Here is a 16436-nt window from a genome sequence, read left to right on the forward strand (position 1 = left end):
ACTGCTGCGACATGGTATTCAACTTGTGAGACTCCGAGTCGTATGACATGTTAAATTCAATGTTTTCCTATAAGAGCTGCCTTAATTGATAATACACAAGTTGCTCCGACTTTAGAAAAGGTTCCTGCACTACTTTGGTTTGACTTGGGTGTGACTTAAGCCCTTGTACAGGCTCCTAAATAGCATCCAAGTCGGAAAGGAAGTCGCAGGGAAAAGTTGTATGACTTTGCTTCGGCAGCAGTGTGAACCGAGCCTTAGCAGGAATTGGTCAAGGTGCGAGTACTCTATGAACAGCCAGTTGGGCTCTTATGGATGCAATTTTCTGAACAATGTATGCACTTTGTTTTAATGGCTGATAAGAAATCTATTATTTTTGGTGAGCCTTGCTTTCCTGATATATGGATTGTAATTGCCTTCATTTGTGTTTCTCCCAGGTTCTAACTGCATCCTTTCCCATGACCCACTCGGTAAGTAAATACATTTGTCTTCTTCCGCACCAGTACATATATTGACTTATTCAATAAGGCAAAGAGTTAGCAGTGTGATATGTGCAAAATACAAAACAATCGAACAGCAACCATCTTTCACTAATAGGATATTGTATCCCTGGACTCACAGCATCATCATTCCTCATTTAAATGTTGTATGTCTCTCTACGAATCCTACTGATTTTTTTTCACATGGTTGTTCTGCTTATTCAATGTAATGATTGCAGAAAGATTGGTTAGCTGTGACTGGTTGCTCTAAAATAGATTTTTGCAGCTGATCATTTTATTTAGCCCTACCTTAATAAATGGAGAAGTTAATATCTTGTGTGCATGCAAACAGTATGACATATTTTAAAAGGAATCTATCAGGATTGAAATATGGGCTTCCATTGTCCTGTTTTGATGGACAAAGTCCAGGGGCGGTCATCCTTCCTTCCTTCACCGCTGTTTTACTGACCTGAAACAAGCATTTGCATAACCTGATTTGTATTGAAGTAAAAAAGGGATCAGAGACTCAAAGTCTGATAAATTCCCAAATGAACTGGAACTATGTAACATATAGGCCATCACTGCTGACCTCATTGCTTGTTGATTGTCTTCTTTGCTGATCCAGTGGCTTTCTAGTTTTTGTAAAACTGGCCTCTAACAAGCATGCATGTTAGAAATGATGGCATCTCTCTGACTTTACTTGCTGAGTGCTTGTTCCATGTCTGTGTCTTACAAGTATTGAAGCCAGAGACAGGCAGCTGGCCTTTTCTGAACAAAGTTTGCAATAGCAGTTTACTTGCTTCTCGCAGCACAAGTGTTCTTTATGGCTATACTTTCTTACTATTGCTGCTATTATAGTTATGCTATTATTATATCTCAGTATTTTAGCTGTAAGTATGCATAACGGATTGCTTAAAGCTCAACTGCAGCCTTAGATTTGTCCCATATTTACAAGCAAGTACTCTCCTGTGTTGAAACTGAATATTCTCAATTCCTTACAAGCTTGCATCTCTACAATAAAACCCTTTGAAACTGCATCAGTTATCTTTGTGCCCACCTTCATGTTTTCTCAGATCAGCTTCAAGCTTCACCAATCCGCTCTACTTATGATCCATTCTGTGGTTGGCCTCACAACTATCAACCTCTCTCTGCCATCAATCATTATGTTTCCAAGCATTATAGCAGGGATCCTCAAACTACGGCCCTCCAGCTGTTACGGAACTACACATCCCATGAGGCATTGTAAAACACTGACATTCACAGACATGACTAGGCATGATGGGAATTGTAGTTCCTGAACAACTGGAGGGCCATAGTTTGAAGACCCCTGCATTATAGGGAAGAACACATGCTTGGCAATCCCATCAGGTGTGCAAGCTTCCTGGGCGTTGCAGACTTTAGCTGTGCAATCTGCTTTTCAATTGCTTCATTACAAATCAAGCAACTTATCAGTAGATTGCTCAACTAAAATTATCATCACCCAGTAGCCAGCAGGGAAGAGTATGCATCCAAAGGGATGCCAAGGATGTGTACTTTCATAGAGTGCTCTTGAAAGAATGGAGGCAAAATGCTGTGCTGTTTACAGAGGCCTCCCTCTTTAAAGCGCAACCTCTGGAATTAGACAAAATCTACTCCTACCCTACACTCCTGTGATTAATTCCTTCTTTGGCCTAGAGGTGCAGGGATTAGCTGTATTACCTTAGTCTGGCAGGCTCCAATGCTGTTCTCTTTTATCTGAAGCACTGGACTGTGGGTGGTCCATCTGCATCATCATGTACAGTGCAAAAGCACTGGAGTTTTGCTTCACTATGGATAATGGTGATCTTTAAAAAAAGTAAATGAGTATGTTACCCCAACATTTAATATTCCTGATATCTCTGTTGTACCATGTACTCGCGTTAAAATGTATCCTGTTTTCTTTTCATTGCTTCCTTTGTGTGAAATACCTGGTGATCCTGGTAGTCCCCCTGCTTTACTATTTTAAACTGACAATGCTGTGCATGAAAGCACATCCATCCCAGTGTGGTCAGTTTTCTGACTGTGATGGGAGAAAAGCCTACCTGTCCTCTCAACACTTGTGCTGAGACGCCCCCCTGCACAGCTCTTCATTGGGAAGATCAGTGTACTGCTTTCTCTCTGTCTCCTGCTAGCATGCCCCCCTGCAGTCTACACCCCACCTCTAAGTCCCTTATGCAGCTGAGAAAAGAAGTAATGCGATCAGTTATAGAAAAAGAAAAAAAGATATTTATATTGTTTTTTAAATCTATACATAAATGTTTTGCCTTTCATTTCTATTTTACACTGAATGGGTTGTTTTACAAGGTAAGGGTTCACATATAATTTAAAGCTGAATTCCAGGTATGGCAACTTTTACATAGTTATGTTTGGGGCTTTTTTTCTCAGAGAATGGGAGCAGGAACTCGCCCTCCCTGGCCAACCACCCCCAGGGGAGAGAGAAGGAAAGTGGCTCACCTCTTCTTTTCCCCATCCACAGTCCACCTATTCTACCTCCTTCCACAGCCCACCTCTTCTACCTCCTTCCACAGCTCACCTATTCTACCTCCTTCCACAGCCCACCTCTTCTACCTCCTTCCACAGCTCACCTCTTTTACCTCCTTCCACAGCCCACCTCTTCTACCTTCTTCTACAGCCCACCTCTTCTACGTCCGTCCACAGCTCACCTCTTCTACCTCCTTTTACAGCCCACCTCCTCTACAGCCCACCTCTTCTATGTCCTTCCACAGCCCACCTCTTCTACCTCCTTTTACAGCCCACCTCTTCTTTCTCTTTCCACAGCTCACCTCTTCTTTCTCTTTCCACAGCTCACCTCTTCTTTCTCTTTCCACAGCTCACCTCTTCTTTCTCTTTCCACAGCTCACCTCTTCTTTCTCTTTCCACAGCTCACCTCTTCTTTTTCTTTCCACAGCTCACCTCTTCTTTTTCTTTCCACAGCTCACCTCTTCTTTCTCTTTCCACAGCACACCTCTTCTTCCTTCTTCCACAGCACACCATTTCTTCTGTCCACAGCTCACCTCTTCTTCCTCCATCCAGAGCAGTCCACTTTTCTCCCTGCCCACAGTCCACCTCTGTTCCCTTGCCCAGAGCTCAACTCTGCACTCCTGTCCACAATCCCCATCACCCATCCACAACTCACCTTTGTACTCCCTCGCAACAACTCACCTCTGCACCCCCCCCCCCTGTTCACAACTCACCTCTGCACTCCAACTACAGCTTATCTCTAACCCCTTCCACATTTCACTTCTGCACCCCTATATACAGCTCAACCCAATCCTCAGCACTCCGCCTTTTCAACCCTCCATCTTTTACCTCTTCATCCTCTGCCACCTCTACACAACCTGCCAACTTCCCCACAGCTCCCACCTCTGCGCAACAACCCAACCTCCCCACAGCTGCTTCTCTGCACAACCACAGAAATTAAAATATAATGCAGGCAGTTGTGGCGCAGAGACCCGGGCACCCATTAACATATGCGTTGCCCTGCGCTGCACATGTCCTGGGTGCTTGGCAATAGCACATAGAAGCCGGTAGAGGAAGTGAGTACTGCAAAAACCTCCTATACCGTCTTATGTGTTTAGTGACAGGTTGCAGGCAACAGGGCTGCCAGAGGTGACGGAAAGGAGTTCTGCCATGTTCCAGCTGAAAAAAGCCCCAGCTACGTTGGTCCAGCTTGAACCAATGTAAGTATATATGTGCCATAACTGTGGGATCCCTGTGGAAGTTGGAAATCATTGTAGTAGAAACTGCTGTTTCAATGATCTCTTCTAACTTCCTGGTCCTATGCCGAGCAGCTGCCCTGACTGCATGGTGAACACAGAAGTTTGCTCGCTCGGCACAGGCACCATTCAGGGAACACTTTGCATTTTCTCAATGAATGCAAAGCTTTCTCTGATTTGACAAGGTGGTGAAGCAGGGCAGTGACATCATGATCTTCAGATCGTCAAATTAGAGAACACTTTGCATTCATTGAGAAAATGCAAAGTGTTATCTGAATGGCGCTCGTGCAGATTGATCACCCCCTTGTCTTCATAATGCATCAGGGCCGCCCCTTGGAACAGGACTCGGAAGCTAGGTGATATCACTTTTAATAGCAGTGCCTACTACAGTGATTTCCAGCTTCTATGGGGATCCCACAGGTATGGCACATACATTCGTACATTGTTTCAAGTTGGACCAATGTACAGTGTTTTGAAAAAGTATTCATACCTCTGGACTTTTTCCACATTTTGTCATGTTACAACCAGAAACGTAAATGTATTTTATTGGGATTTTATGTCAGGGCTCGACAAACCCCAGGCGCCAGGTCGCACTGCAGGAGGTGTCTTGTCCCTGTGTGGCCCCCGCGTATTTGCGGCCTTCTGGAGCGAGACGTTTAGATCAGGGAACTGGCGCCCTCTTGTGATGGCTGTGGCAAGCAGTCACTAAAGGCACTGAGTGCTTCCCCTGCCTGTTCTCACTGCCCGCTCATCTCCTTCCCAAGAGGAGAAGAGATTTAAGTTGTTGTGGGCTTCATCTGGCCGTTGGACACTTCCTGTCCAACAGTGAGTGGACAGGGAATGTGGGGCAGCTAGTTGAAACGGCCTCAGTTCCATTTACACCCCCACAAAGATGGAAACTGTTTTTTATAAATTTTTTTTTTTCTTTTCATTGAAATGTATTTTTATTTTTTTCATTCTCCCCTGCCATGCCACAGCCACACAGGCGATCCGATCAGGCCTCTCAGTTTTTCAGGCGGACCTAATCGGACCCTTCAGTCTCCTCTATGGAGCGGCGGATGTGAGCAGACGGATGTCCTCTGCCGCCATCAGATCCCGTCCCCCAAAAACAGACAGACGGTAGTCCTACTTTTCATCCATCTGGCAGGTCGGATGGAAACGGACAGGTGGTCCATTTCCATCTGATTGCCCCATAGAGGAGAGCAGGCTGTGTCCGTGTCCGCTCTGCATAGCAGAGTGGACAGGATCTGTCATCCGCCTGCTCAGCGGGGATTAGTGGAGAGTGTAACTCATGCCACCTTAGGCCCCGTTCACACGAGCGGATAGGCGCTCGTGTGAAAGGGGCCTAAGGTGGCATGAGTTACTGGATCTCCTATCGCCCCCCACCTTGCTTCACTGTCCTTCCCTAGTGAGCTGCTGCCAATCACACCATCAGGCCAAGTACACACAGGCCGAATGTCGAGCAACATCGGCCAGGTCAATAAAAACTGGCCATTCTGCCCATGTGTATGGCAGGTGGTCCGTAAGAAGCCGGCTGTTTAGCTGGCTTCTGTCAGACGAGCATGCTGTAAAATCAGCAGCCGAAAAACTGTCTCCTAACTTTTTTAGCTGGCTCCTAGATTCCAGACAAATTTGTCAAGCCCTGTTTTATGTGATAGACCAACACAAAATGGCACATAATTGTGAAGTGGAAGGAAAATGATAAATGGTTTTCAAAATGTTTTACAAATAAATAGCTGAAAAGTATGGCGTGCCCCCTTTACTCTAATACTCCTAACTAAAATCTAGGGGATTCAATTGCCTTCAGAAGTCACATAATTAGTAAATAGAGTCCACCTGTGTGTAATTTAATCTTGGTATAAATACAGCTGTTCTGTAAAGCCCTCAGAGGTTTGTTAGTGAACAAATAGCATCATGAAGGCCAAGAAACACACCAGTCAGGTTAGGGATAAAGTTGTGGAGAAGTTTAAAGCAAGGTTAGGTTATTAAAAAAATATCCCAAGCTTTGAACATCTTACAGCGCACTGTTCAATCCATCATCTGAAAATGAAAAGAGTATGGCACAACTGAAAACCTACTAAGACATGGCCGTCCACGTAAACTAACAGGCTGGGCAAGCATTAATCATAGAAGCAGCCAAGATGCCCATGGTAACTCTGGAGGAGATGCGGAGATCCACAGCTCAGGTGGGAGAATCTGTCCACAGGACAACTGTTAGTTGTGCACTCCACAAATCTGGACTTTATGGAAGAGTGGCAAGCAGAAAACAATTGTTGAAAGAAAGTCATAAGAAGTTACGTTTGCAGTTTGTGAAAAGCCACGTGAGGGACACCAGCAAACAGGTGGAAGAAGGTGCTCTGGTCAGATGAGACAAAAATTTAACTTTTTGGCCTAAAAGCAAAACACTTTGTGTGGCCGAAAACTAACACTGCACATCACCCTGAACACACCACCCCCACCATGAAACATGGTGGTGGCAGCATCATGTTGCGGGGATGCTTTTCTTCAGCAGGGACAGGGAAGCTGATCAGAGTTGATGGGAAGATGGATGGAGCCAAATACAGGGCAATCTTAGAAGAAAACCTGGTGGAGTCTGCAAAAGACTTGAGACTGGGGCGGAAGTTCACCTTCCAGCAGGACAACAACCCTAAATATACAGCCAGAGCTACAATGGAATGGTTTAGATTAAAGCGTATTCATGTGTTAGAATGTCTCAGTCAAAGTCCTAGCGTAAATTTAATTGAGAATCCGTGGCAAGGCTTGAAAATTGCTGTTTGTTTATTACATAAAATCTCAATAAAATACATTTTTGTTTGGTTGTAACTTGACAAAATGTGGAGAATTTCAAGGGGTGTGAATACTTTTTTCAAGGCACTGTTCCAATGTAAAAATTGCCATATCTAAATTTCAGCTTTAAACGCAAAGTAGACATCTATCTATTCCGTTCTGTCACCAACACTGCTTTACAAAACTTCGAAGGCAGTTATTTAGGTATACCAAAAATTGTTAAATCGTCCTTGAACTGATATGACACATAACAAGAGGTTTCATAATTCACCACCGGGACCAATTATCATGTTTGGCTTCCCGAAATAGCTTTCTTTTGTTTTTGAGAGAACATTTTATAACATGACACCCACTCAGTCTGACTAAAGTCTGATTTATGCTGAAATTAGTAGAATGTGTTGTAGTTTGTTCCATGTTGAGGTCCCTGGGTGAACCCTTTATAATCCTGTACCTTATCTTATGGTATTTATTACAACTACAATGAGAAGCTACATTTGATGGATTTTTCTGTACATCTGTCAAATACGCATGAAGGGACTATTAGTGCTAAATTGCTGCCCAATAAGGCAGCACGATCTGAACAGCTATGGAGGGGCCAATTGCTGCTATTTCAATTTAAGGCCAGACAATCATGTACTTAGGGAAAGATAAAGTATCTAGCTCCACTTATAGAAAATTGGAGTAAATTACAAAGAAGGCTGTCAAACACTATATAGTCACCGATCAGATGTTTGTATTCATTTTATAATCTATAGTGTTAATAAAAGTCTCAGCTTCTCCACCTCTGCCATAAATTGGAGGGATCCTGCAGAGTGGGAAGGGGTTGATGCCAATAATACGTTACAGATCTCAGTAGCTGAGGGTTGTTACCAACAGTAGCAACCTTTCTAAGGCTGGCTATACACCAGTAGACTCACGGTGCATTAGTGTGATGGTCAGTGGGAAGAATGCACCTTAAATTTGTGGTCAGTGGGAAGATTTCTCCCATTACAGATAGTTAAAAAGACTATTTATGTCAGCAAACTACAACAAAATGACACCCATCCACACACTGCCTTGGCATACTGTATTGTGAGCTCCTGTTAGTACAAAAAATGGCTCCAGTTTGTTCTCCTACCCCTGGGATAGGAGACCAAGCTGAAGTCATTTTTTACAATGCAAAGCTCACCAAATGCCGATGCAGTGTGCAGACAGGCATAATTATGTTGTAGACCTCGATGTGTCTGACTAGCCAGTATTCAACTCGACCAGCACCTGCAAGCATTGAGGCTGGTCGGCTGGGATAACAGATTGGGGCATTCGAGCGGTATCAGCTTTATTTGATTTATGTCAGTGATTACTTATCTGAGAGGCAGATGCTCAAGGAACCCCCAGCAACCTCGGGAGGGACCCTAGTAGAGAGAGGCTTTTTTTGCCATTTGAGTCCCATTCCCCCCACCATTTTAATATTGTCCTCCAAGGCCTAGGAGAAAAAAGTGTGTGTGTGTGTGTGTGTGTGTGTGTGTGTGTGGGGGGGGGGGGGGGGGGGGGGGGGGTCGTAGTTGACTACAGTACCTTCACATATTCTCTGCTAAAAAAAAAAGTCCTGGTGATATTCGTGTGGGTGTGAGCACTGTGTGTTGCGGAGCCAAAAGATACAAAGATGGCAAAGAAGGAATGTCTGAATTGGGTGTCAGTATGTGATGAGCTTTACAGGGATTGTGGTAATGAGATTTGTGCATGGTGGGTTCCATACAGAAGTAATATAAAGGGTGAATCTCACCACTCTATTACTGTATATCTAGCTTATAGTCCTGCTACTTCCATCATTCTTGAGCCCCTCTAAACAGCTAGTAAAGGAGTTAAGAATACAAGCTTGCAGACTTATAATGTGACATCTTGACAACTCGTTTATGGTTTGACAACAAGAAAAAAAAATATATAATATATAAATATAGTGTATATACACCACTGTGGGCAAATGTGTTGGTACCCTTCCACGAAAAAAGAACCTGCAATATTCTCTGAAAATGTAATCAGGATCCATCATTGGGTCCATATTTAATATCAAACATTGCTTTTGATTTTTGATACAGAACATTTTAAATAATATAACAATTGAAAATGGCATGGACAAAAATGATGGCACACTTAAACTGACTTTGGAGGCAATCACCGCAATGAAGTGATTTTTGTAGCTCTCAATGATACTGCTGCACTTCAGAAGGTAGTTTGGCACACTTTTCTTGAGCAAACTGGAGTATGAAGAGTGCCTTCTTCAGACTGCACATTTCAGCTGTTTCCATGCATGTTTGATAGGATTCATATTAGAGGGAAAAAAGGTGGCCATTTCAGAATAGTCTTTAGCCATTCTTGGGTGCTTTTAGCTGTGTTTTGGGTCATTATCCTATTGGAGGACCTCAGACTAATACAATGCTTTCTGACAATGGACAATACGTTTTGGTTAAGAATTTCTTGATAGTTTTGAGATTTCATAGTGCCCTGCATAGATTCAATGTACCCTGTGCCAGACGCAGCCCCAAAACAGCCTCCATGTTACAGTAGGCATTGTGTTCTTTTCTATGAAATCTTGTTTTTTTTTTTCTGTCTGCGAACATGGAGCTGATGTTACTTACTGAAAAGTGTTTGTTTTGCTCTGTCTGTCAAAAGGACATTCCCCAGAAACTTTGTGGCTTGTCATTATACCTTTAAGCAAATTCAAGCTTGGTTTTTTATGTTTTTCTTTCAACAGTGGTGTTCTTCAGGGTCTTTTTCCAGCCCACCATTGCTCAAAAAGCCAAGGATAGTACGCTGATGTATTTTGACCTTGGCGTTCAGCTTGTATCTGTTTGGAAGTTTTCCTTGGCTCTTTGCCTACCATTTGCACTATAATTCTGTTTGATCTGAGTTGATTTTCCTCTTGCGGTCATGTCTAGGGCAATTAGCTACACTCCCATGAATCTTAAATTCTTAATATTTGCGACAGTAGCCACAAAAAACATCAAGCTGCTTAAGGGGTGGTGTTAAAGTGATTCTAAAGGCTGATGGTTTTTTACCTTTAGTATGTGGCTCCCCCCGCAGCCCCCCCCTTATATTTACCCCAGCTTGATCGTGATCCATCGATGTGCATGAGAGCAGCTGTTTTCCTGGGTCTCTGCCTCCTTATTGGCTAAGAGACAGCAGCGGGAACCATTGCCTCCCATTGCCGTCAATCACAGCCAGTGAGGAGGGAGCTGAGGTGAGGATGAGCACCGTTCTGTGTGTCTTATGTACACACAGAACTGGGCTCAGGGGCAAGCATGCATGAATGCCCCCAAAGCAAGTGGCTTGCTAAGGGGACACACAGAGATGAGGTTGAGCCAGGAGCACTGGTGGGAGACCCGAAAAGAGCAGGATCTGGGATGCTGTGTGTAAACCCACTGCACAGAGCAGCCCATATCCTCCTCTTTTGGGGTCTCCCGCCAGTGCTCCTGGCTCCACCTCTTCTCTGTCTGCCCTCATAGCAAGCCACTTGCTTTGGGGGCATTCATGCAAGAAAAATACCTTTTATAATCACTTTAAAGCATTTATCTTTGACATGCTGGCCTATAATCTTCTTTCTGATCTCCTCAGACATCTCTCTCCATGCTTTCTCTGGTCAATGTTCAATGTGGTGCACGCAATGATAATAAACAGCAAAGCTACTTTTCTCCATTTAATTACACCGTCTGGCCAATTACAAGATTAAAAACGTGTGCTACTAATTATATAATAGAGTCTGAAATATCACTGTGATCCAGCCATTTATAATCTTTTTCTAGGGATACCAACAAATCTGTCTAGGCCATTTCAGAATAGATTTGTAGAATAAGCAATAATGTATCTCTTTGCACACTTTCTTGGATTTACTCTATGACATGCCATAGACATGCAGGTACGGTATACATAAAACAATTGCTTTTCATTTCAGCACTTACCATAACAGCATAAGGGTACCAGCACATTTTTTCCACGACTGTGTACAGTTATCTGGTGAATATTCCTATCTATTCACAAGTAACAGACGTGAAGGTATTACTTTTAATCAACGCCCTGTTAAACAGTGACGCGTTTTCTTTAGACACCACATGACAACACATTTGTTTCCAATGTGTGCTGCAAAGATTGACTCTATTGCTCAGCAGCTACCCTTAGCCTTTGTCCTGGGTACTTTCCCAGATCTCCAGTTTCGCAGTTTCTCTGGTGACACCGTTAAGGGGATTTCTGTGTTAAACAAGTAAACAAAGTTTTAAACACCTAGGATCTAAGTTAAAGGTGCAATTAAATGGGATATATTTTGAGCTCTGGCCCCTTTTTTGTCTGGGAAGAACCTTAAGGTGTTACCCAGTGGTTAGGGCAGGATGATAATTTCTATTGACCTCATGACTCTTCCAGTTGGCTGCATTGTTGGCACAGCTGGTGATATAACACAGAGCACCTGAATAATTTTTATTGCCACCCGTGCTCTAATTTTTATTGCCAGGACGTGCTCTGCAAAAGTTTAGGAACCCCTGAAAATTTCCATGATTGTCATTTATAAGTATTTGGGTGTTTGGATCAGCAATTTAATTTTGATCTATCAAATAACTGAAGGAAACGATAATATTTCAGTAGTGAAATGAGGTTTATTGGATTAACAGAAAATGGGCAATATGCATCAAAATGAAATTAGACAGGTGCATAAATTTGGGCATCTCAACAAAAATCACATCAATATTTAGTAGAGCCTCCTTTAGCAGAAATAACAGCCTTTAGACTCTTCCTATAGCCTGTAATGAGTGTCTGGATTCTGGATGAATGTACTTTAGACCATTCCTCCTTACAAAACATCTCCAGTTCAGTTAGGTTTGATGGTTGCCGAGCATGGACAGCCTGCTTCAAATCACCCCACAGATGTTCAATGATATTCAGGTCTGGGGACTGGGATGGCCATTCCAGAACATTGTACTTGTTCCTCTGCATAAATGCCCAAGTAGATTTTGAGTAGTGTTTTGGGTCGTTGTCTTGTTGAAAAATCCAGCCCCAGCGTAACTTAAATTTTGTGACTGATTCCTCAACATTATTCTCAAGAATCTGCTGATATGGGCGGCACAGTGGTGTAGTGGATAGCAATTTGGCCTAGCAGTAAGAAGGGTCACTGGTTTGAATCCCAACCACGGCACTACCTGCCTGGAGTTTGCATGTTCTCCCTGTGCCTGCACTTTTGTTTTTTTTTGGGGGGAGAGGGAGAGAAAAACAAATATTTGTATCTTTGGCAGATAAAAAAGTAAAAAAAAAAAGGATAGAGAGAGAGAAAAGGGGAGAAGAAAAGAAAATATTTTTGTAAGCCTTGGAAAATAAGCTTTTTATGCCACAATGATGCGAAAATGAGAGGGGGCGCATTTCAATGACCCAGCTGAGTTAAATTCTCTCTTAAAATCTGCTGATGTGGTAAAAAAAAAAAGGGAAAAAAAAAAAAAAAGGGAGAAAAAAAAAAAAAAATCACTCTCCTATACAGCTTCTCCCTGTGCAAAGTGCGCTGAATTGTTGAAGGATACACAGTGACACCATCTACAGCAAGTTGATGTTGTAGGTCTTTGGAGGTGGTCCGTGGGCTGTTTTTGACCGTTCTCACCATCCTTCGCCTTTTGCCTTTCCAATATTTTATGTGGCCTGCCTCTTTTGGCCTTAACAAGAACTGTGCCTCTGGTCTTCCATTTCCTCACTATGTTCCTCACAGTGGACACTGACAGCTTATATCACTGCGATAACTTTTTGTAGCCTTCCCCTAAACCATAAGGTAGAACAATCTTTGTTTTCAGGTCATTTGAGAGTTGTTTTGAGGCCCCCAAGTTGCCACTCTTCAGAGGAGAGTCAAAGAGAACAATGCAATTGGCCACCTTAAATAGCTTTTCTCATGATTGGATGCACCTGTCTATGAAGTTCAAAGCTTAATGAGCTCACCAAACCAATTGTGTGTTCCATTTAATCAGTGCTAAGTAGTTACAGGTTTTCAAATCAACAAAATGGCAAGGGTGCCCAAATTTATGCACCTGTCTAATTTCGTTTTGATGCATATTGCTCATTTTCTGTTAATCCAAAAAACCTAATTTCACTACTGAAATATTACTGTGTCCTTCAGTTATTTGATAGATCAAAATGAAATTGCTGATACAAACACACAAATATTCATAAATGACAATCATGGAAATTGTCAGGGGTTCCTAAACTTTTGCATACAACTGTATCACTGCATCTTAACAAAGGTTATTGGCTAGACTGCTTATCTTAGAAAGACATCACTGTCCTCTACTCTTTTACATGGGTGTTATTTCTGGCTGGACAAATTCCAAGAGATACATAGCCGATGCACTTTAAAAGACACCTCCCTCCTTTTTTCTTTTGAGATGATTTTGTTGACAGTCAAAGCGCACGTTTCCCATAGTCCTTAAAATTTCCTTCTAGCTCCTACTTTGACCTGCCGGCTCTTGAATTCTTTATTAATTTGTTCACCTCCCCATTGGTTGCTGACAGACATGCTTGGATGATAGATCTACAGCTAGTGGCAAGCCTGAGATTGAGCGGTTTGAGGATTTGTCCTGTCTTGAGTCTGTGTCTTCCTACAGATATTTTTATTTTTTTTTTTTACCACTTACCGACCGGCTCCTTTACATATACGTCAGCACTTTGAAGATGGATATCTCGGTAACGGCTGCCACAACCGAGGTATCCATCTTTACAGGAGCCTGTTCTGTGTACGATAATGGTGGTCTCTGCGGCGGGTTCGCCGCGAGATCACAGTTATCGGCGGCGGGAGAGGTGCCACCCCCCTTCTGCCTTTCTCCCGCACCCTCAGCTGCTTACCGGAGCCGTCGGTAGTGGTGGAGGTGATTGGGACCTTTCTGTGCCTGGGTATGGAGACGAGTGAGGCTAAAATGGCTGCCACCCGTCTCCATACCATTGGACGGCTGAAACAACGTCATTACGTCAGCTCCGCCCACTTTTCTTAAAGGCATATAATTTTTTTATGTCATTTTTCAAACGACTTTTTTTTTTTTCTTTTTTTTGCATTTTAGTCCAAATATGAGATCTGAGGACTTTTTGACCCCAGATCTCATATTTAAGAGGACCTGTCATGCTTTTTTCTATTACAAGGGATGTTTACATTCCTTGTAATAGGAATAAAAGTGACACCATTTTTTTTTTTAAAACAGTGTAAAAATAAATAAAATATTGTAAAATATATTGTAAAATAAATAATAAAAATTAAAAAAAATTTTTTTAAACCCCCCCCGTCCCGACCAGCTCACGCGCAGAAGTGAACGCATACGTGAGTAGTGCCTGCATATGAAAATGGTGGTCAAACCACACATGTGAGGTATCGCCGTGACCGGTAGAGCAAGAGCAATAATTCTAGCCCTAGACCTCCTCTGTAGCGCAAAACATGCAACCTGTAGAATTTTTTAAACGTCGCCTATGGAGATTTTTAAGGGTAAAAGTTTGACGCCATTCCACAAGCAGGCGCAATTTTGAAGCGTGACATGTTGGATATGAATTTACTTGGCCTAACATTATATTTCACAATATAAAAAAAAAATTGGGCTAACTTTACTGTTGTCTTATTTTTTTTATTCAAAAAAGTGATTTTTTTCCAAAAAAAGTGCGCTTATAAGACCGAAAAAAAAAGTATTTCAATGACCACCATTTTATTCTCTAGGGTGTTAGAAAAAAAACAATATATAATGTTTGGGGGTTCTAAGTAATTTTCTAGCAAAAAAAACTGTTTTAAACATGTAAACACCTAAAATCCAAAATGAGGCTAGTCCTTAAGTGGTTAACCAAAGATTGAATAAGAATTAGAGCACCTGTGCATAGATGGCATTGTTTATGACAAATTCATAGCTTGAAACATTGATCTGATAAAGTAGCTTGATATTCATTTGATGTTTTTAGACTGGGTATTCATACGCTAACCTGCAGGTTGGGCACCAGGGGTCTATGCTTTGATTTTCTCAGAACAGTAGATTTCGGCATTTGTATCTGCTGTACAGAAAGATCGGTCATTTGACATAAAGGATTCTGACATAGGGAACATGAGTATGCAATTGAGAGGTTAAGTTTACATTGGGTGTCAGGAAGCCTTAGCATAGCCACCGGGCAGAACCTGTCCACTGCTGAAATATATATTTTTTTTCCTATAATCCAAATTCAAACTAGTACCTTAATTGCCTCTCAACGAGATTAGCCATAGTGTGTGCATGACCTTGGTGGAGCCATTCTACTGTAAGCTTTTTTTAAGACTAGGGAGTGGTGTGAATGCTTAAGTCAATTAAGGAACTGCAGAATATGTCAGTACTGAATGCATGCATAAATAACTGCATTTCAAATAATATTTATGAAATATACTAATTTGAGTTTAGGTTCTTTACTTTCTTGCAGTTACTGAGGTAAACATTAGCTATCATTAAATTGCTCTCTATACAAAGATGTCTATGTTATTTCATACAACAGTCCCAATTATGGGTGGCAAAGAGGGCATATGAGAAGTAGCATTCTGGTCAATTGTAGGTTGAGAACATTGGCAGACAGTTGGCTAAGCAGGTGTTTTTATCCCTATAGAATGACAGGAAAGTCACACATGGGCTGAGTTTCTATGTGATATTTCAGAAGGTGTGATAGCAATCTAATAAAGCTCAAATCAAACTGAGCAATAGTGCAGTTATATCAGGATACAAATGGACACTGGCTTGCATAGACGACATCTACCAGTTGCCAGGATGTGTGAACAATTAATTGAGTCAGCCATATTGATTATTTAATCATTCAATGTATAACAGTGCTTCCAATATAAAAATGCATAATTCAAAATAATTAAAAAAGCATTTAGATTTGTTTCCCTATGCAGATATTTTTTTAAGCACAATAAAATTGGGTGAAAGTACAGACTGCAAAACTAGAAAAATAAATTAAGATTTATTTTACAATAAGTTACCTAACAAACACCATTAAAATATCACTAAAGGCAAAACTTTTTTTGAAATTCTTAATTGAGCAGAGAGCGATTAGAATACTCACACTTTTAATGATAATGGCTTCGGCAGATTCCAGATGAGGAAGGCTTCAGAAGATTCCAGCATGTTGACTTTTGTGGATGATGGTATCAAAGTGTCTTTCAGTTTATTACTGGGTGCAGATATTTTTTTAAGCACAATAAAATTGGGTGAAAGTACAGACTGCAAAACTAGAAAAATAAATTAAGATTTATTTTACAATAAGTTACCTAACAAACACCATTAAAATATCACTAAAGGCAAAACTTTTTTTGAAATTCTTAATTGAGCAGAGAGCGATTAGAATACTCACACTTTTAATGATAATGGCTTCGGCAGATTCCAGATGAGGAAGGCTTCAGAAGATTCCAGCATGTTGACTTTTGTGGATGATGGTATCAAAGTGTCTTTCA

At 41.7% G+C, this 16436-nt stretch overlaps 1 protein-coding gene across 1 annotated transcript in view; it reads left to right on the forward strand.

Annotated features, from left to right (window-relative positions):
* RELB (RELB proto-oncogene, NF-kB subunit) overlaps positions 1–16436 on the forward strand; it is an 80148-nt gene that overhangs the window by 18617 nt on the left and 45095 nt on the right. The window contains exon 2 of the mRNA XM_073599041.1: positions 435–467. Within this exon, the coding sequence (XP_073455142.1) occupies positions 435–467 (33 nt within the window). The remainder of the gene's footprint in view (positions 1–434; positions 468–16436) is intronic.

Source organism: Aquarana catesbeiana, linkage group LG09 (assembly GCF_042186555.1).
Source record: "Aquarana catesbeiana isolate 2022-GZ linkage group LG09, ASM4218655v1, whole genome shotgun sequence".
In the NCBI taxonomy this organism is placed as follows: domain Eukaryota; kingdom Metazoa; phylum Chordata; class Amphibia; order Anura; family Ranidae; genus Aquarana; species Aquarana catesbeiana.